This window comes from Salmo salar, chromosome ssa09 (genome assembly GCF_905237065.1).
Source record: "Salmo salar chromosome ssa09, Ssal_v3.1, whole genome shotgun sequence".
NCBI lineage: Eukaryota > Metazoa > Chordata > Actinopteri > Salmoniformes > Salmonidae > Salmo > Salmo salar.
The window spans coordinates 20,814,398-20,837,374 of NC_059450.1; the positions used below are offsets into that span (position 1 = coordinate 20,814,398).

General features: G+C 44.5%; 1 protein-coding gene across 2 annotated transcripts in view; it reads right to left on the reverse strand.

Annotated features, from left to right (window-relative positions):
- Positions 1-22,977, reverse strand: part of LOC106611061 (latent-transforming growth factor beta-binding protein 2) — a 155,148-nt gene that overhangs the window by 31,946 nt on the left and 100,225 nt on the right. For both annotated transcript variants that reach the window (XM_014210914.2, XM_014210912.2), the window contains exons 9-14: positions 14,898-14,972; positions 4,721-4,843; positions 4,445-4,609; positions 1,117-1,602; positions 389-408; positions 149-185 (exon numbers count right to left, since the gene is read on the reverse strand). In XM_014210914.2, the coding sequence (XP_014066389.1) occupies positions 149-185; positions 389-408; positions 1,117-1,602; positions 4,445-4,609; positions 4,721-4,843; positions 14,898-14,972 (906 nt within the window). The remainder of the gene's footprint in view (positions 1-148; positions 186-388; positions 409-1,116; positions 1,603-4,444; positions 4,610-4,720; positions 4,844-14,897; positions 14,973-22,977) is intronic.

The following is a 22,977-nucleotide window of genomic DNA, read 5'->3' on the forward strand; positions in this document are numbered from 1 at the left end:
TGGTTTTATCAATGCACCATGAGGTGTCGGATCACTGTGTAAAAACACCACAGTAAATTACAGGCTGAAACTGTGATTATGAGTTATGAATATGAACAGACACCATTGTGACGAGGTTCTTTGATGAATTGGGATTGAGATACATTACCTGGGTACTTCAATGGGGAGTCAGTCGCAACAGGACGCTGTGGAATAAGCAAGAATAGGTTCGAATTTGGTTATAACAAAATGTGTTTCTCTCTTCTGACAGTTTTTACCGTCAATGTATTTTTTCATATCGATTGCAATTACTTAATACCATAGGAGTCTTAAAGCTAAGACGCTGTGATTTCTTCTAAAATAAACATTTCAAAAGCATGTGTTTTTTTCTGAGAGAAGAGGAACTCACCGGGTTGAATATTTCCACATCTGTTAGGAGAGAGAGAAGTGGCTGTGTTATCAGTAGAGAAAACTGACATTCGGTTAGCATTACCGCGCATTGTCATTGAGATATCAATCCATGTTCTCATCGGGCGTTTTACTGTTTAGACGCCATCTTAAGGTCTTTGTTTCCAATAAAACTCATCTTACAGCACATTTATCCCTAAAGCCAGGGAGAAGACCTACACTCTGATAATGTACTATACAGCCCATAGAAACACTTGAAACAGATATCTCAGATAATGAAGACACAATCCCTAAATATTTATGGTCTCCTTATATAAATCATTTTGCTCGGGCCATGCCGATAAATGATCTCATAACTGTAAATCAGAAGAATGTTTCACAGAAGATTCAGAGGTCGCAGATGTTTGACCTGTGTGGATTAAGTACTCTGCTCAAATGCTTTTGGGAGGTGTATTCTGACCGATAGGGGAAGCAAATACGGTTTGATATTTAGTAGATGAGGATAAACCTGTTATTTGTGGAGATAAAAACATCCTGTTGATGTTTTCGTCTGTGTAAACAGCTACTTTATCCTCGTCTACTAAAAGGTTTTCCATTGTGTAACCTCGTAAACTTAGACCCATTTTAATATAGTATGTTGTAGAAATAATATGATCAATGGTCGACTGGCTACCTTATTTGGACACAAATACCACAATAAAATATGCATAACAATATAATTGTTCTCACCTTGAGGCTGGCTGGGGGTCTCCCCAGCTGGATGCTGGGTGTCTGGGTCTGGAAGGAGAGGGTGTTGTGGTTGTTGGGAGGTGTGAGGGTACTGGGGGATCTGGGGCGTCTGGGGGACCTCTTGAGGGTGCTGTGGATGGTGGGGTTTGTGGGATTGATGAGGGTACCGTGGGGTCTGGGGGTGGTGGGGTATCTCCTGTGGGTGTTGTGGGTGTTGTGGTTGGTGGGGGTGTTGTGGATGCTGTGGTTGATGTGGTTGGCGGTGGTAGGGGTACTGTGGGATCTGTGGGGTCTGTGGGACGTGGGGCAGCTGCTGCGGGGGCTGAGCTGGCTGCTGGGGCAGTTGGGGGTGGCTAGGGTTTTGGGCCTCCCAGGAAACGCCAGTCCTCCTCAGCTCCTCTTCCTCCAGCTGTCTCAGGGAGATCTGCACGTCGGAGCGCGAGTATGTGTAGCCGTGGCCAGCGGGACAGATCTCCTTGAAATGGTCTGCAGGCGTACAGGGGCAAACAAAGAACCATAGAAAACATCATAAGGCCATATTCCCCCCTTGGGCTCCTGAGCTAACATGAAACGCTGCCAGACAGTAATTATGGGTCGTATTTCTGTCTGGTGTTCGCAGCAATACCAAAAGCCATCCATGTAATACCATTATGTACAGCATGCCATACTGTAGTCTCTCCTCTGTGAAGGGGATTGGGTTTCAGCCATGGCCAGGGAGGGAGCTGCCAGGGAAGTGACAGCCGTCAGAGAGGCTATCACAAAGGGGATTTGGATGTGTCAGATGGGTGTGAACGTTTAAATTCAATTGGGATTGTTAGCGTTTAGAAAAAATCCCTAACTTAAAAACGATTTTTTCCCCCCAGTGCAGTTATCACTAACTAGACGATAGGCTATAAAGGCCTGGGGAAATTTGTGTAATTGAAATAAAACCAAAGAGGAAGATGTGAACTTTAGGCTACTTTAGTAAATATGCGAGATACATATTACCAAGACACATGCGGTTCTTTGTGCCTGCCCACTCCTCTCTCCCTCGCGGTGGCTCGCTTGCTCTTTCTCTTCGCTCATGATGCGAATGTGTGTTCAGTCTTCGGTCTGTTGCGTGTAGAATATCCTAGCCTATTCATTGATGATAGGGCCCTGCTTTACTGAAGTTGCGAGACACATGCAAGCCAAGAAATTGCGAGATACAACATTCCGTTTGGAGTTGACTCTCCACCACTACGTCATAATCGTTAACAGTTGGGAAAATGGCAGAGAAAGGCAAGTGACAGCAGCGAAGTCCTGTACGACAATAATTTGAGAAGGTAAATGTGAAGGTGATAAAATGCAAACGTATAGTAAATGTAGTACAGGTGCAATGCTTAACCATCTGAAAGGGACACACTGTGAGACCCGGGGATGGATGGGCGGAGTAGCCATGACTGCGGTAGATGGAACTGCATCACCCCCTAGTGGTCATAAGCAGGACCATATTTTGCCTTGTGAATTCACGTGCAATTGGATTATTTTTTTCTCAGCATTTAAACGAAGAAAAAAATTATGTTTAAAGATATATATTTATTTTTCATTTGTCACATCCCTAGTTTCAGACACAGACTCAGGGCAGTGCCAGGGGGGCAGTGCCAGGGGGGCAGTGCCAGGGGGGCAGTGCCAGGGGGGCAGTGTCAGGGGGGCAGTGTCATGGGGGCAGTGTCAGGGGGGCAGTGCCAGGGGGCAGTGCCAGGGGGGCAGTGTCAGGTGGGCAGTGTCAGGTGGGCAGTGTCAGGTGGGCAGGCAGGTGGGCAGTGTCAGGGGGGCAGTGTCAGGCGGGCAGTGTCAGGGGGGCAGTGTCAGGGGGGGAAGTAGAGGATCATGTAATACTAACTGACCTTTGAACTCTGGGCAGGAGAAGAGTGAGTAAGCGAGCCAGTGCCAGTGTGTGGAGGACTGACTGAAGGAAGGTAAAAGGAAGGTGATTGCATCTCTTTGTGTTGGCGCCCAACACATTTCAACAGGGGTGAATCCATTACAGTTAAATAGTATTGTACCCTGCCTGACCTGGAACACAGGCCTCCATGACAATTTTATAATGGACAAATAATCTCTGGAATATAGATACCAATACTGACAGCACTGTGGTTAGGTGTAACTGTAAATGCAAGAAGTAGGGATACGATGAAGTCTCCTAACTGATCTGTCTAATGCGGATGGAGATGGGGATTTGTGGCTAATTCCACATCAGAGCTCTAAGTCTGACAGGAAGGCAAGTCAATGTGCTCCTATTACGACTAATAATGAGTCTGGATGCTCTGTGTTCAACATGGCTCTAACAGCTTGTCACGCCATACAGATGTAGGATCTTAATTTGATCCCCCTTTTGCAGGACAACTTCCTGCAATGCAGGAAATGTAAAGCGTGTAGCGTATTTCAGGTTTAAAAAGGCTTTTGAAGTTTGTAATTTCCACTTTGAAATTTCAGACTTGATTTTCCCTTAAGAAAAATGTATCAACCCCTACAAAAATATCCATGAATTATAATCCACATTATAATTCAAATCTCCTGTAGCTGCAGTATTATTTTCCTGCTGTAGCAAACTGTTTCAAATGAAGATCCTTCATCTGTACAAAAGTCAGTGTCTGGCGATGACAGGGTCATCAGGCTGTATGTGGACTGCATCTACACATAGACCAGAGCACTAGTCTGGCATAGCACCATGGAGGTCTGGCTCTCTGATATCTGATCTATGACAACCTCCATGAATCACTTGCCAAAACGGTCACTGCTCTAAATAATGGTCTTTTCTTTGACTTTGAAGATAAAATCGGCAAGAAAAAAAGAGGATGACAACCACAGCCCATGTTTGATTTGGCTTGACTCGTTTTTCTTTCTTTGGGAGACATAGCTGGACTATTACTGACGTTTCTCTCCAAGGGCCTGTGTGATAACACACGATTCACTCCCACTATTATAATATTATACAGTCTCAACATATAAAGGTTCTGTTGTTTTGATCTTATTCCACATCAAACACATTGGGTTATCATTGAACTGCAATACATGACCGGCGGGCTATCGAGGCCAGTATAATATAGTGAGTGAAGCCTGAATGACAGTGGTGTTGAGTAGCATGTACTGTATGCTTTCATTAACATCACAATACGCAGCCTAAGATCCCACATTTCGTCCCGCTGTTAAAATCCAACCCAGCCAATGAATGTTCACCAAGTGAATCAAACTAGAAATATTTAACCAGTTCATCGAGGTTGTAGTGTTGAGAGAGCGAGAGAGAGATTAAGTAAAGAGAGAGAAATAGAGAACGTGGGTGTGGGGTTAGTGTGTGTGTGGGTACCTGTGTCTGGCAGAGGGCACCTCTCGCAGGCCGTGCCCCAGGCCTTGCCCACACGGCTGCAGCAGCAGATCTGTTTGGTAATGTGCTGAGCGAGAGGCAGAGAGCAGGTCCCCACTGACGCTGAGCGGTAACACATCCCCCTCTGGTCCGACACAGCCTTGTCCGCTGTCAGAAAAAAACATATACAAGCCTCAATGAGACAGACCTCACAGACCAAGGAAACACCATAAGACAGACAGACCATCAGACGTAACATCAGGCAGTAGGAGTACTCACAGACACAGTGGCTCCTGGCAGGGTCCAGCATGTAGCCTGGTTTACAGGTGCATCTGTAGCTTCCTCTGGTATTCAGACACTCGGCGTTCTTACAGATCCCGTTCATCAGACACTCGTTGATGTCTGAGAAAAGAAAACACTCCACGGTAGTACAGTATCTGATTGTTGGGTTGTCATCGTGAAACAGGAAAGGGCCTTCCCCAAACTGTTGCCACAAAGTTAGAATCACAGAATTGTCTATAATGTCATTGTATGCTGTAGTGTAAAGATATCTCTTCACTGGAACTAAGGGGCCTAGCCCGAACTACGAAAAACAGCCCCAGACCATTATTTCTTCTCCACCAAACTTTACAATTGGCACTATGCATTTGGGTAGGTAGCGTTCTCCTGGCATCCGTCAAACCCAGATGGTGAAGCGTGATTCATCATTCCAGAGAACAGGTTTCCACTGCTCCAGAGTTCAATGGCAGCGAGCTTTACACCACTACAGCAGACGCTGGCATTGTGCATGGTGATCTTAGGCTTGTGTGCGGCTGGTTGGCCATGGAAGCCCATTTCATGAAGCTCCCGACGAACAGTTATTGTGTTGACGTTGCTTCCAGAGGCAGTTTGGAACTCGGTAGTGTTGCAACCGAGGACAGACACTACACGCTTCAGCACTCGGCGGTCCCATTCTGTGAGTTTGTGTGGCCTACCACTTCGCCGCTGAGACGTTGTTGCTCCTAGATGTTTCCACTTCACAATAACAACACTTAGAGTTGACCGGGGCAGCTCTAGCAGGGCAGAAATTTGACAAAATGACTTGTTGGAAAGGTGACATCCTATGACGGTGCCACGTTGAATGTCACTGAGCTCTTCAGTAGGGCCATTCTACCGCCAATGTTTGTCTATGGAGATTGCATGGCTGCGTGCTCGACTTCATACTGTACAACTGTCAGCAACGGGTGTGGCTGAAATGGCCAAATCCACTCATTTGAAGGGGTGTCCACATACTTATAGATGCCCTAGATGACATATGATAGATGACATATGATAGATGACATATGATAGATGCCATAGATGACATATGATAGATGCCATAGATGACATATGATAGATAACATATGATAGACGCCCTAGATTACTTTTGATAGATGACATATGATAGATGACATATGATAGATGCCATAGATGACATATGATAGATGCCATAGATTACTTTTCATAGATAACATATGATAGATGCCCTAGATGACTTTTGATAGATAAGATATGATAGATGCTATAGATGACATATGATAGATGCCATAGATGACATATGATAGATGCCCTAGATGACTTTTGATAGATAAGATATGATAGATGACATTTGATAGATAAGATATGATAGATGCTATAGATGACATATGATAGATGCCATAGATGACACATGATAGATAACATATGATAGACGCCCTAGATGACTTATGATAGATGCCATAGATGACAAATGATAGAAAACATATGATAGATGCCATAGATGACATATGATAGATGCCATAGATGGCTTTTTTAACAATATAATACATCAGAGCAGAGTGGAGTGACATCATTAGATAGTGTGTGAAATGCACGTGAACTGTGTACACACACAGACACTCTATTGTATTTGTTCTTGGTATCTTGTCAAATCTTTTTTTTATAAAACAGAGAGAGAGATAAAGAGATGGCTCTTTTCTTGAAAGACCAGGGTAGTTGGAAACGGAGCAGAGATGGGTATGTCTTAGATTAGCATCTCTGTTCCTACAGTTTATTTCCCACACTGTGACCAAGGTCAATGCATCCAATAAGCTCACGTTAGGAAATATACTAGAGGCAGAGAGTGTTTTTCCCCCTCAACCATGTGTGGAAAGGAGGAAAGATAGCGTGATGGTGAGTGGCGTTTGTTTATGTGTCCATTCAACAGCAGAGAGCTGCGCTCCTGAGTCACCCAGCCAACCAGAGGAGGTAGCTAGTGGCCCAGGCAGGAGGCAGGAGAAGAGCACCACATGCCTCAGCCTCTTAGTCATGCCACCACATTGGGACCATGCAGGGTTTGTTTTTTCACAGAGTTAAACAAAGAGTAAATCATTAGGCCTTTTCCCATTGCCGTGACGACTGGAACCTGACAAGCTGCCATGGCAGATTTTCCCAATAATAATGAATCTGCTCTTGTTTTGCTGGTGTGCTAGCCGGTGGAAATAGTGAGCTTATAAGGGAACAGGCAGGGTCTGGGGAGTGATGGGAGGCAAAACAAACTATCATGTGAGTACAGGCCTCTCTCTCTCTATATATATACAGTCAGCTCCAAAAGAATTGAGACAGTGACACATTTTTTGTTGTTTTGGTGCTGTACTCCAGCACTTTGGATTTGAAATTATACAGTAACTATGAGGTTAATGTGCAGGCTGTCAACTTTAATTTTAGGCTATTTTAATCCGTTTAGAAATTACAGCACTTTTTGTACATTTTATGGGACCAAAATTATTGGGACAAATTCACTTATAAGTGTATTAAAGTAGTCAAAATTGTAGTACTTGGCCTCATATTTCTAGCACGCAATGATTACATCAAGCTTGTAACTCTAAAAACTTGTTGGATGCATTTGTTGTTTGTTTTGGTTGTGTTTCAGACTATTTTGTGACCAATTGAAATGAATGGTAAATAATGTATTGTGTTTTTTTTGGTCACTTTTATAGTAAATAAGAATAGAACATGTTTCTAAACACTTCTACATTAATGTGGACACTACCATGATTATGGATCATCTTGAATGAATCGTGAATAATGATCCGTGAGAAACTTACAGACACACAAATATCATGTCCCGGAGACATGCTAACCTCTCACCATTAAAATAACAGGGGAGATTAGCATTTTTGGGGGATATGATATTTATGCCCTTTGGGGCTCACTGCATATACACAAAACATTAAGGACACCTGCTCTTTCCATGACATAGACTGACCAGGTGAATCCAGGTGAAAGCCATGATCCCTTATTGATGTCACTTGTTAAATCCACGTCAATCAGTGTAGATGGAGGGGAGGAGGCAGGTTAAATAAGGATTTTTAAGCATTGAGACAATTGAGACATGGATTGTGTATGTGTGCCATTCAGAGGGTGAATGGGCAAGAACAAATATTAAAGTGCCTTTGAACGGGGTATGGTAGTAGGTGCCAGGCACACCAGTTTGAATTTGTCAAGAACTGCAAACGTTGCTGTTTTTTTCATGCTCAACAGTTTCTTGTGTCTCTCAAGAACGGGTCCACCACCCAAAGTAAAACTTGACACAACTGTGGGAAGCATTGGAGTCAACATGGGCCAGCATCCCTGTGGAACGCTTTCGACATCTTGTAGAATCCAAGCCCCAACGAATTGAGGCTGTTTTGATGGCAAAAGGGGGTGCAACTCAATATTAGGAAGGTGCTCCTAATGTTTTATACACTCAGCGTACTGAGTGTATACAGTGCATTTGGAAAGTATTCAGAACCCTTGACCTTTTCCGCATTTTGTTACATTACAGCCTTATTCTAAAATGTATTAAATAAACATTTTACCTCATCAATCTACATACAATACCCCATAATGACAAAGTGAAAACAGGTTTTTACAAATTTGTATGTATTAAAAATGTATTAAAAATAAAAAACAGAAAAAACATATTTACATAAGTATTCAGACCCTTTGCTATGAGACTCGAAATTGAGCTCAGGTGCATCTGGTTTCCAATGATCATCCTTGAGATGTTTCTACAACTTGATTGGAGTCCACTTGTGGTGAATTCAATTGATTGGACATGATTTGGAAAGGCTCACACACCTGTCTATATAAGCTTCCACAGTTGACAGTGCATGTCAGAGAAAAAACCAAGACATGAGGTCGAAGGAAGTGTCCGTAGAGCTCCTAGACAGGATTGTGTTGAGGCACAGATCTGGGGAAGGGTACCAAAAAATGTTTGCAATATTTAAGGTCCCCAAGAACACAGTGGCCATCATTCTTAAATGGAAGAAGTTTTGAACCACCAAGACTCTTCCTAGAGCTGGCCACCCGGCCAAACTGAACAATCGGGGGAGAAGGGACTTGGTCAGGGAGGTGTCAAAGAATCCGATGGTCACTCTGACATGGCTCCAGAGTTCCTCTGCGGAGATGGGAGAATCTTCCAGAAGGACAATCATCTCTGCAGCACTCCACCAATCAGGGCTTTATGGTAGAACGGAAGCCACTCCTCAGTAAAAGGCACATGACAGCCCGCTTGGAGTTTGCCAAAAAACACCTAAAGACTCTCAAACCATGAGAACCAAGATTCTCTTGTCTGATGAAACCAAGATTGAACTCTTCGGCCTGAATGCCAAGGTTCACCTTCCACCAGGACAACGACCCTAAGCACACAGCCAAGACAACGCAGGAGTGGCTTTGGGACAAGTCTCTGACTTGAACCCGATCGAACATCTCTGGAGAGACCTGAAAATAGCTGTGCAGCGACGCTCCCCATCCAACCTGACAGAGCTTGAGAGGATCTGCAGAGAAGAATGGGAGAAACTCCCCAAATACAGGTGTGCCAAGCTTGTAGCGTCATACCCAAGAAGACTAGAGGCTGTAATTGCTGCCAAAGGTGCTTCAACAAAGTACTGAGTAAAGGGTCTGAATACTTATGTACATGTGATATTTTAGTTTTAAATTCTTTACGAATTAGCAAAAATGTATAAAAACCAGATTTTGCTTTGTCATTATGGGGTATTGTCTGTAGATTGACGAGGTAAAACAACTATTTAATCAATTTTAGAATAATGCTGTAACGTAACAAAAAGTGGAAAAAGTCAAGGGGTCTGAATACTTTCTGAATGCACTATGTGTGTGTGTGTGTGTGTGTGTGTGTGTGTGTGTGTGTGTGTGTGTGTGTGTGTGTGTGTGTGTATATATATATATATATATATATATATATACTGCTCAAAATAAAGGGAACACTTAAACAACACATCCTAGATCTGAATGAAAGAAATAATCTTATTAAATACTTTTTCTTTACATAGTTGAATGTGCTGACAACAAAATCACACAAAAATAATCAATGGAAATCCAATTTATCAACCCATGGAGGTCTGGATTTGGAGTCACACTCAAAATTAAAGTGGAAAACCACACTACAGGCTGATCCAACTTTGATGTAATGTCCTTAAAACAAGTCAAAATGAGGCTCAGTAGTGTGTGTGGCCTCCATGTGCCTGTATGATGTGCTCAATTGGATTCAGGTCTGGGGAACGGGCGGGCCAGTCCATAGCATCAATGCCTTCCTCTTGCAGGAACTGCTGACACACTTTAGCCACCTGAGGTCTAGCATTGTCTTGCATTAGGAGGAACCCAGGGCCAACCGCACCAGCATATGGTCTCACAAGGGGTCTGAGGATCTCATCTCGGTACCTAATGGCAGTCAGGCTACCTCTGGCGAGCACATGGAGGACTGTGCGGCCCCCCAAAGAAATGCCACCCCACACCATGACTGACCCACCGCCAAACCGGTCATGCTGGAGGATGTTGCAGGCAGCAGAACATTCTCCACAGCGTCTCCAGACTCTGTCACGTCTGTCACATGCTCAGTGTGAACCTGCTTTCATCTGTGAAGAGCACAGGGCGCCAGTGGCGAATTTGCCAATCTTGGTGTTCTCTGGCAAATGCCAAACGTCCTGCACGGTGTTGGGCTGTAAGCACAACCCCCACCTGTGGACGTCGTGCCCTCATACCACCCTCATGGAGTCTGTTTCTGACCGTTTGAGCAGACACATGCACATTTGTGGCCTGCTGGAGGTCATTTTGCAGGGCTCTGGCAGTGCTCCTCCTGCTCCTCCTTGCACAAAGGCGGAGGTAGCGGTCCTGCTACTGGGTTGTTGCCCTCCTACGGCCTCCTCCACATCTCCTGATGTACTGGCCTGTCTCCTGGTAGCGCCTCCATGCTCTGGACACTACGCTGACAGACACAGCAAACCTTCTTGCCACAGCTCGCATTGATGTGCCATCCTGGATGAGCTGCACTACCTGAGCCACTTGTGTGGGTTGTAGACTCCGTCTCATGCTACCACTAGAGTGAAAGCACCGCCAGCATTCAAAAGTGACCAAAACATCAGCCAGGAAGCATAGGAACTGAGAAGTGGTCTGTGGTCTCCACCTGCAGAACCACTCCTTTATTGGGGGTGTCTTGCTTATTGCCTATAATTTCCACCTGTTGTCTATTCCATTTGCACAACAGCATGTGAAATGTATTGTCAATCAGTGTTGCTTCCTAAGTGGACAGTTTGATTTCACAGAAGTGTGATTGACTTGGAGTTACATTGTGTAGTTTGTGTTCCCTTTATTTTTTTGAGCAGTATATATATATATATATATATATATATATATATATATATATATATATATATATATATATATATATATGTGTCTGTGTGCGTGCATGTGTGTTGGTGGTATGGGGGATTAAAAGGGGAACAAGTTTAAGGTCATAAATAGCTGACTTCCCCATGACCTATCCCCATGACCTATCCCCAAGCCCCTCTGTTAGTAATGATGTAAACAGGCCGACTCAAGTGTAAGCAAATGGGCGGACATGGTTTCCTGTTTGGGTGAGCCATGGGGCACATAAAGAAGACGCAATGGACAACTCATGTCATGGGGTTATACATTATGAGCTCTGACCAAACCATATCTCTTGGGGAAACGGAACTCTGCTAGCTCTCACTCAGAGAGACAACAACACTGCTTGTGGAGGCGACAGGGACTATAGGGATGTAGAGCTGAAGGCTGAAGTTTAACGTTAGGCTCAGCCTTCCTTCATCACATGGGGTCTGTAATCCAGGGTCAGGTTGACTCCAGATTAGTGTTAGTGGTACAGTCTGGTCGGGGGTAAGAGATTGGAACTGACAGCCTGTCATGACCTGCACTAATCTCAACACCTATCTGACTTCATGGTTGGTCGCTCACTCATTCTCCAAGAGACATTCTCTGTTATTATATACGCACAGATGGAACACACATAGACGTCCATCAGAGCCCTCCGACAGGTTTCTCAGGATGCCATTGTTATTGTAGTAATGACGCGGAATGATGACTCCACCCAAAGAGTCCCCTGACTGCGCTTAAACTGACAACCTGCCGGCCCTGAACTCACCCGACCCTTCATTTCTCACTTTTTGACGGCAGGGCCAAAATAAGCTTGTAGAGGATTCACATAAACAACCAGGATAATTATTTACTGTCATTGTAAAGGAAATATCTAGTACTATTGGAGTGGGGACTGGCGGGTCCTCTGTGAAGACTGAGGTGTTTAAATCTTTTGAATCAGACACTAAACATAAGTCAAGAAGCGAAAAACCCATCCATTTGAGGATTTGGGAAGAATAAGTGTTCCTTTTCCAAATCTTCTCAGATACATGTAAGAACTTGACCGGTCCTTAGCTGGAACACCTGTCAAATCTCAATCCAAAATGTGAGAGTTCAGTGACCAGCCGGAGGAAGACGACACGACAGCACCATCCTCAGGGGATAGGTACTCAGTGTAAAGCCAATTAGTACACAGCTTGGCCCACTAATTGCTTTGTGTCTTCCTCTATATAGGTGTGCCAGGAGAGGAGCTGGGGGAGAATTGGGAGTAGAGGCGGGGACCTGCGAGGACGTCGGTATTTCCTACCTCAAAGAAAGTGTCTGTGTATGGGGTGTCTCTCTGTTAACCAAGGCAGGCTATAGGTAGAGAGAAGTGTTCCTCCTGTAACTATTATGAGTAGACGATAGTCTAAAGACAGGAGTAGCCGTTTGTTGTTTTGTTTTCCTTTTTTGGCCACGGCCTTTTGGTCAATGGCTTAGTTTCTGTTTATTTATTTTGTTCTGTAGGTGTTTCAGAGTTGGACGTTCCCTGTACGGGAGTTATTTTTGTCAGGTGAAAGAAGACCCGTTTAGTAAACTATACAAAACGAACCACAACCACTGCCTCTGGTCTGTTAATATTATACCTCCCGCCTGTGTTAGGGTGCTTCGACAAGCTGATCCGATCACAATAACATCTCGATATAGGCTAACTAACAATATGACTTCCTGTCTATAGAGACTTAAGCCCCCACTCACAACAGAAACAGCACATACTAAGTTTATGGCAGTGAGGCCATAGATGTCCACTACTTAAGCAGCCCTATATATATATTCATGGTGACTCTAGCTGACACAATTTCTCTGGAGTGTTTGAAAGATAAGGGCCTGTCCGGAGGTCACAAAACAGCTTGTGTTTCTGAGGGGACATCTTATCTGTGACGCGATGCCCACTGTACGCCACCGAGCCCAGCAGCAGGGGTAGAAAGAAAGAGCAGGGTGAATCACGTCTGTGCTCAGACACAGGATAAGACACAGTACTTTTTCTCCTCCTCTGAAATACAGAGCAAGAAGCTCAAGGCGAGGAGTCACGCTTTGGCAAGGAGGATACCCGTTTGATAATAATGACAGAATCCCTGAAAAATCAGCTTTTTGCCTCCTTGGCAGTTGTTCTGAGGGGTAAAATAAAATAATTTTGGGGAATGGAGCTCCAGCAGAATTGGAACAAGACTTTGAAGCTGGCCAGTAAATATTGTGAATATCTGTCAGTTTGGTTTTTCAGCCTCCAAAAATGAGGGACTGCGAGGGGAGAACATCTTGAAGTGATCAGAAAAAGCCAGCTGAATTAAAGTCAGATAAATTACTTTACTGGCAACTCTTGACACCCTTTTGGACAGCATAAAAAGTGTCTTTGTCCACCGCTTTTTTTTATATAAATGCGAGGAATGCAAAATAATTTAGCATATCAATAACTCTATCACCACAAATAAGAAACACCCACAGTATCCACAATACACTCTACTACAGTATTTGCCATGCAACTCAGAAAACTTGTTGAAATTTACTGTTGATGATGACCAATCTAATAAAATAAAACGAATCTTCTTGTTTTACATTGTGTGTATTCTTTTGTCTGGGATGTGCATTTCAAACCATTATAACATCTAAAATGATCTGTTTATGATGGTACACTCCATAAGGTTATAAGTATGCAATGACATCCAGATTAAAAAAACATAAATCAAGTCTTTGGAAGTTGGGAGTGGAAGAGCTGGTCATAAATCTAACTGATAGTCCTTAGCACTGACAGAAACTATATTTGGAGAATAGCACAAGAAACATCCAGAAATCACTGATGTATGAGGTAATGCATATCTCTTCAGGCCAAAATAGACCTATTGATCTTTGAATTCCAATATGATTTAACACCATCTTATATGTGATTCTCTCCCTATTTGTGGTTGTCTACAGCAGTGTTTCCCAACTCCGGTCCTCCAGTTCCCCCAACAGTACAATTTGTTTGCTGTTGCCCCGGACAAAAACACCTGATTCAACTTGTCAAGGGCTTGATGATTAGTTGACAAGTAAAATCAGGTGTGGTTGTCCGGGGTACTGGAGGAACTGAGTTGGGAAACACTGGTCTACAGTATCTACAGTATCCAGTGGATGTACGTTGTGGGAGGATATCTCTTCTATAGCAGTCAGCAGGCTGACAGGGCCCACTAAAAGGCAGTGAGGAGGGAGGCAAGCAACACATTCAGGGACGGACGGACACAGTTTGTTTTCACACACAGATGGATGGGTGAGCTGGAAGTCACGCCGTCTATCCCCTGCTGACAGATTGAGTAGGAGTGTTGAGAACAAACTGTAACAGAAGTTTAACAAAAGGCTTTGGCCATATAGCTCCATACAGACCTCCACAGAGCAATTAAAAACACCACTCCCTCCTGGGGCATATTGGGGCAGCTGAACTCTGACCCAGGCCACAGCTTATTGTACCCATGACCCTGTTCCCAGTGGGCTAGACATATAGACAGGAATACTTTTATACAGGCCCTGGGGGTTTGTTAAGCATGGTCATGTATGGGCAGTCACTGTAGAACTGTTCTTATCACAATACAGACATAACGTTTTGAGAATAGGATGTGGTGGAGTGTGGCTGCTACACAATGCATGTTTTGGGGTTGACTTGGGTCATTTGAATTCAATGCAGACATGGTACAACTATGTCAGAATACAATCTATGAGAAAAAATTCAATGACAGTTCTTCAGGCACTATTGGTATTACTAAACACAATCAAACAACAAGACATCTTTCCTTCCCCTTACCTTGACAATGAGTCATGTTCATCCTTTTGTAACCCTTGGGGCATTCCACTTGCCCGTTCGCAATCACTGCATACGCTGCAGGAAAAGGAAAAGAAAGAAGGTGATGAGTGAACGCACTGATTAGAAAAAGAGAAATTATCACACTCTGCTTGTCTACTTTAAAAAACATTGCATCCATAAGTCACGGAGGGAGGGAGGGAGGGAGGGAGGGAGGGAGGGAGGGAGGGAGGGAGGGAGGGAGGGAGGGAGGGAGGGAGGGAGGGAGGGAGGGAGGGAGGGAGGGAGGGAGGGAGGGGATGGTTCATGTGTAGCATGGGAGCATATAAGTTACAGATGTGCTGAGCTTGGCAGGGGGAGAAATGAGACGGGGACCCACAGCTGGGCCCTGCGGGACACCACAATGCTGCCATGTAAACGAATCCCCATTAACCGCAGTTATACGACAACACTGCCATCACGCACAATCATCAACACCACACGTCATTTATAATCATATTACCTAGAGCTCCACACCCCTGGGGACACATACACAGTGAAAGAGAGCCTTATATCATAAATTGTTTCGAGAAAACACATGCCACAGCCATGACCTGTGTCACCAACCACGGCGAAAATCCACTTAAACACCAGACTAATGCTTCATGTGCACATGCCAGGAATGATGATGAATGCAAGGTTTACTGGGGTTCTTACGAGGGTGCTGCGCATATTTATTTTTTTGCTTGTTCTACTATAACAATAACAATCTCCTCATGTTGCATGTCCTTCAGCGAGGTACTTTAGAGGTTCACAGAAGCTGTGTTGTAAATAACGCTCTGTGTCCGTTCATGCCCCCAGCATGGCCATACACTTGCTGACAGAGGCCTGAAAACCTGATGTCATTATTCATTCGGCTCCCAGTCAGGGCAGGGCATGCTCAATTAGTTGTTGGGACCGGGGAAGGAGGCTATTCTCAATATCAGATGGCCAGGACTGAGTCTTCACTTGTGGGGAAGGTAGGGGGTAATCAGAGCCGATTGCTGGACAGGATCAAAGTGATTAGTCACAGATTTCACAGTTATGGAAAGGTGAAAGAGGAGACGCAGACGAAGAGTCTCCTAGAATATCATCAGACACATGTTGAAAGGAGAACGGTCCTCTTCATGATTTAGTAGTGTCTGGCTAGGGTGGATTTTTCATTTCAACATGATGGGACAGTAGTGTATTCACTCCCTTTACATCCAGCGGAAGAGCAGAAAATGTTTTTCATGTGACTTCCAGACCATTCTTAGCTTTTCTAGTTCATCAGATTGTGAGCGGCACCACACAATTGACAAGCCTTCAAAAGAATGTTGATATCTCATATGTGCATTTGATCTAATTTTCAGCATATACACTACCGGTCAAAAGTTTTAGAACACCTACTCATTCAAGGGTTTTTCTTTATTTTTTACTATTTTCTACATTGTACAATAATAGTGAAGACATCAAAACTATAAAATAACACATATGGAATCATGTAGTAACCAAAAAAGTGTTAAACAAATCAAATTATATTTTATATTTGAGATTCTTCAAATAGCCACCCTTTGCCTTGATGACAGCTTTGCACACACTTGGCATTCTCTCAACCAGCTTCACCTGGAATGCTTTTCCAACAGTCTTGAAGGAGGTTCCTACATATGCTGAGCATTTGTTGGCTGCTTTTCCTTCACTCTGTGGTCCAACTCATCCCAACCATCTCAATTTGGTTGAGGTCAGGGGATTGTGGAAGCCAGGTCAGCTGATGCAGCACTCCATCAGTCCTTCTTGGTAAAATAGCCCTTACACAGCCTGGAGGTGTGATGGGTCATTGTCCTGTTGAAAAACAAATGATAGTCCCACTAAGCCCAAACCAGATGTGATGGCGTATCGCTGTGGAATGCTGTGGTAGCCATGATGGTTAAGTGTGCCTTGAACTCTAAATAAATCACAGACATGCGGAGATCATCCGTTCACCCACAGCGCGTCTCACAAAGACACGGCGGTTGGAACCAAAAATCTCCAATTTGGACTCCAGACCAATGGACACATTTCCACCAGTCTAATGTCCATTGCTCGTGTTTCTTGGCCCAAGCAAGTCTCTTCTTCTTATTGGTGTCCTTTAGTAGTGGTTTCTTTGCAGCAAATCGACCATGGGAGCCTGATTCACACAGTCTCCTCTGAACAGTTGATGTTGAGATGTGCCTGTTACTTGAACTCTGTGAAGCATTTATTTGGGCTGAAATTTCTGAGGCTGGTAACCCCAATGAACTTATTCTCTACAGCAGAGGTAACTCTGGGTCTTCCATTCCTGTGGTGGTCCTCATGAGAGCCAGTTTCATCAAGGTGCTTGATGGTTTTTGCGACTGCACTTGAAGAAACCTTCAAAGTTCTGGAAATGTTCCGTATTGACTGACCTTCATGTCTTAAAGTAATGATGGACTGCCGTTTCTCTTTGCTTATTTGAGCTGATCTTGCCATAACATGGACTTGGCATTTTACCAAATAGGACTATTTTCTGTATACCCCCCCACCTTGTCACAACACAATTGATTGGCTCAAGCGCATTAAGAAGGAAACAAATTCCACAAATTAACTTTTAAGAAGGCACACCATTAATTGAAATGGATTCCAGGTGACTACCCCATGAAGCTGGTTGAGAGAATGCTGGACCACAGAGTGAAGGAAAAGCAGCCAACAAGTGCTCAGCATATGTGGGAACGCCTTCAAGACTGTTGGAAAAGCATTTCAGGTGAAGCTGGTTGAGAGAATGCCAAGAATGTGCAAAGCTTTCATCAAGGCAAGGGTGGCTATTTGAAGAATCTCAAATATAAAATATATTTTGATTTGTTTAACTCTTTTTTGGTTACTGCATGATTCCATATGTGTTTTTTCAAAGTTTTGATGTCTTCACTATTATTCTACAATGTAGAAATTGTTAAAAATAAATTAAAACGTAATTTGGAGCACAGCAGGAATTTCGCCACCAGTACCAATGAAAACATGTTCTCTTCCCTGCAGGCTCTTCCCCTGGCCGAGTGGGCCCTGAGGGGAAGTTTATCTTCAGGCAACGCTGCAGCAGATTGCAGAGTGTTGATCTGGAGGCCTGGGAGTGACAGACAGTGGTGTCGCAGGACACCTGGCAGACAGTGGTGTCGCAGGCCGTCTGGCAGGCCGTCTGGCAGACAGTGGTGTTGCAGGACACCTGGCAGGTAAGCAGACGGTGGGTCAACAGGACCTGATAAGAGCCCCTCTCATACAACCCATCAATCTAGACACCAGGGCAGAGCAAACAGGTCCGGCATCCCCTCAGCCACAGCAGCACATCTGCCCTTACATCAGTGTAGCACTGATGTAAAGCTGACCCTGCAGTCAGCCTTCCTTCTCCTCTGTTTGTTTGGGAACCCCCCGTCATTTATTTTCCTTTTCCTTCCTACACAGGCGACAAGCTGTTAATTGGAAAAAAATTGGTGGAATTCTGATTCCAGATCCAGCTGCCAAAGTTCTCTCCGTTTGTGGTATTGGTGAACCTCAGTTCATCAACAGGCTATCAATATCGCAGGGAGGAGAAAGAATAGGGGGAGATCTTGTAGTCTACCTGGAATGTGCCATCAATCCGTCTTATTTATGGTGTTATCCCATCTGTGTTCTGAGTGATTGTGAGAGTCTAACAGTATTAGTTCATACTGTTGGTCATGACGTGACTCAGTGATCACTGAAGGAGGCAGTAAGGCTGCAGTGTCTGCAGGTTCACACAGCAGATCAGAAGTGGATCGGACCAGACGGGAGCTCCCCTGCAGGGTCAGGGTCGGTGATAATTGTGTCAAAGCGAAGCGGCTGTTCCGGTCCCGCCCTGCACCCCTGGAATCCCCAGAGAGGCCTCTGGGTAATGAGCTGTTGTGACAGGGTGGTGGGCGAGGCAGGTGCGAACCCCCATGAGAACAGGATCAGTCTGCCCTGATTGACAGGGACACATGACAAGGGATGCCTGGCAGGGCGCAGGCCACTCTATAAATCTTATTAGCACGGAGAGAATAGGGGACACACAGAGGAGAGCAGGTCTGTCTGAAGTAACTTCCCCCACAGGTACCTGAGCTGGCTGACAGGACATCATCTGTATGGTCAACCCACTGCTAAAGACAATGGCAAGCAAACAAGATACTGTATAAATAAGACCAGAAGTTTTGCCTAACCACCTTACAAGGGAAAACGAGTTATAGGCCAGTGCAATGGACAACAAACCCAAAGAGTGAAATGTACTGTAAGCTATGTATCTATGATATATGCTAGTTCAGGATGTTTTGTAACCTACTGTGGGTAGAATGCCACTCTGGAATGGGTTTGACATGCCGTCATGCTGACCCAGACAATGTTCATTGTCACAGATCCCAATGCAATGAAATGCAAGAGTGACCTCGCTGCATCATTAGTGTTCCCCTTGGTTACATGGATGCTGGGACAGAGAGACCAGACTGGCCCATATTCATTGTGCTTTACAAAGAGGAAGTACAGGGACACAGACTGTTGGCCTCACTTGTTCCCCCTCCATTCATTCATTGCACTTTACCAAAAGACTTTGTCACCCTTGACTGATTTGTTTTACTTCACCAGTCATCTCTAAATTGTGTCAGGCATTTTATTTGCAACCATCCAGCAATATTTGCTTGTAAACAGTTGAAGCCTCATATACAATTTCTTAATAGGTGGCATCACTTTCTTTTGAGAGCCTACTCTAAAACAGGAGTCAAAGCTAACTTAGCACGGCCTTCAAAATAGGCCTTTAGAGATGTGGGTGTTTACAGAGGGAATGAGAGAGGAGGATAGGAAAAAGGGGAGTGAAGGTAAGAAAAGAGTGAGAGGGAAGGAGTTTGAAGGGAAAGGAGCGAGTCTAGTCAAATGGGTTCTGCTTGACAGAAATCTGTAATTGGTAATTAGTGCAATCATTATGTGGACCACCTGGCCTGAAGGAGGCTTCTATTCGCCTACTTAGATGTACGAGCGGCAGGCACATCCATCACAGGCTGAGAGCACGGTACTGAACCCACAATGTACTGTACTGCCTCAACCCCAATATACTGCTCCTCCATGGGGCCTGCCCTGAGTCCCCCTATCCCCAGGCTTATCCAGGAGCCTAGCTGGAGAACCTGAGAAGAAGTAGTAGACCAGAGAGGGGGAATGGATGTAAGCCACAGGAGGAGGGGAGACAGTCATCTCTATCCATTCCAAAGTTAGCCATTCTGTAGGAACACAACAGACATGAGTGACAAGAACCTTTAAAACCCTTTAAGCGACTTGCTTACTGAGAACAGACGGCCATGGGACAAACTGGTGCCATGGAGGGGTAAACCCAACACAACCCTTTAATCACAAGGAGTTGTTTCATTCCCTTTGAGATGAAGATGAGAAAGAACCCATGTCCCTCTGGCCTCCAGGCCATCGACTGATTACAGAAAACAGCTAAGGGGAAGTCATTTGCTTTTCAAAGCAGAACGTCTCATTGGCATAAGCCAAGTTGCCATTCTGGCACGGCCCATATCACGAGTCCTGTAAATAAGCCCCAGCTGCCAGCCAGTCAAACGCTGGGGCATCAGATGAGACGAGACAGCCACATGGACCTAACATCAACATCCCCATGATGAGATCAGCCTCAGACACCACACAGTCATGCAAAGCTAACATTTGCTTTCTTAAAAAAGCTCCAGTATACCAGCTTGGAGTTTGATATTGGGTAAATGACATTCCCAGCTGTGAGTTCATAGGCACAGACAATTACCATGTTCTGACAGACATTGTATAAAGAAAATGCAGCTAGTCCGATCAAGGCATTTATTTCATCAAATGAAATCAACTGTATTTATAAAGCCCTTTTCACATCATGAGATGTCACAAAGTGCTTCTCCCTCATGTTCGGCTTGACTTAATCCTTCTTCAAAAACATTGTATTTGTCTCCGTTTTTAACATAATTTGATGCTTTTTGCATCTGTTTGTAGTTTGACAGTTTTACATTTTGTTCTGTCCTCCCTTCTTTACGACGCCCACAGCGGTGTGCCTGTGACCTCCCATTTAAATAGACACACATTCTCCCATAATCTCCCACTGCCGCCACTTGACATGAAATATTTACCACTGGGGGCGTGGCCAAGAGATGACATGGTATAGTCCATACCCCATGATGAACAGGCTAAACATGTATCATATCCAGCCATGCAACAGAGATTTCATTTCCATGTGCCTCCAACTCACTGGCACGGTGCCTTGTACAAGCAGTCCTCTCTGGGCCAGATAGATAGATACTGTGTGCCTGCATTGGGATTTATTCCTGCTTGCAGTCAGGCCCAGTCAGCCCTCATTAGCCACACTGCTGTCTAGCTAATAGATTCCATCACACTGTTTGTACCCGGCATTAAGCTACATCAACACAGAACGAATCAGAACCTGTCAAAGGATGGCAACGTCTCTGTCTAATCACCATGAGAGAGAGGCTGCATCGGCAAAGAGCGAGAGAGCAGCCTGGAACCTTGGCACGGACTACAGCAGATGTTCAGCTCAGTCTGTGTTGTTCTGAACAAGTCGCCCCATCACTGGGTTTGGATGTTGGTCATTAACAAGTGTTCAATGTTTGATCACTGCTAATAAAAAGTACTAGGCACATGTTTGGTCCTAAATGGGCAGATTCAATAGTTCTCCATGGGACTGGAAGGGATGATCTCATGTAGGGTGAATTGGAACAGGGCCTTCTCCTCCTCCTTCTCATCTTATTTGATTCATCTGATGCTCAGGAATAACATTCCTATGAGAGCGAGATAGTAGAGTCAGAGAGAGGTTGCTCCCTCAGTATGGGGCGGGCCTGCTGGTGTGGTCGGGGTTGAGGGGCAGAGGGCTGACATCATCATGCTGTGACATCATCCTGTGACCTCGGTGGCCTGGGGAGGTAGTGGCTCCAGGGCTAGAGGCCAGGGCTCCTGTGGGTGCGTCTGTGATTTATGTTGGCCCCGGGGACCTCTGTTCCTGCTCCCTGGGAAGCATCCCGGAGTGGGAGAGTCACTTGGAGGGAAGACTTCCTGGAATGACAGACAGGGAGACGACCGGAGCCATGCTTTATGGAATTGAATAAGCATTCGAACACACGGGTACTGATGGCCACTTAGAAATAAAATTACAATGGGTGGCCAGCTACTCCATATAAAGTCAGAAACAGCCATGCCACTCTCGCACCAGGTCATAGGGTCACACTCAGGGCAGAGCTTGTGGCCTCTTCTAAAGTACCTCAGATCAGTTTTCACATGAACCCTTCACTTAAAGTGATCCTCAATGCAGAAAACCCTAACAAACAGTCTGAATGACACTGATCTACCTATCATTGTTCTGATCTACTGTTTCTACAAAGAGCTGGATTCACTTTATTGGGTACGTTTCCCAATATACTGTACTTTGAAAGCAAATTAGCTGTCAATCAACTCCATACCCCACATTGGCCTTGCCTCATCCAATCAGCTGTCATTCTGCAGTCTAGGGGGACAAGCAGCTCTAATTGCTTCCATCTCCTCTCCTGTCAGAGGACACACTTCAACATTTCAGCCATAAGCCTGAAATTTAAATAAGGTCTGGCGCTGTTTTCTCTCAATTCAATTCAAGTGGCTTTATTGGCGTGGGAAACATATGTTAACATTGCCAAAGCAAGTGAAGTAGATAATATACAAAAGTGAAATAAACAATAAAAATGAACAGTAAACATTACACTCACAGAAGTTCCAAAAGAATAAAGACATTACAAATGTCATGTTATGTATATATACAGTGTTGTAACGATGTACAAATGGTTAAAGTACAAAAGGGAAAATAAATAAGCAGAAATATAGGTTGTATTTACAATGGTGTTTGTTCTTCACTGGTTGACCTTTTCTTGTGGTCTCTCTCTCTCTCTCTCTCTCTCTCTCTCTCTCTCTCTCTCTCTCTCTCACGCTCTCTCTCTCTCAGCCTCATATGAACCAGAGAGAGAGGAGAGATGGACATATGAACCAGAGAGAGAGAGAGGAGCGATGGATATATGAACCAGAGAGAGAGAGGAGAGATGGACAT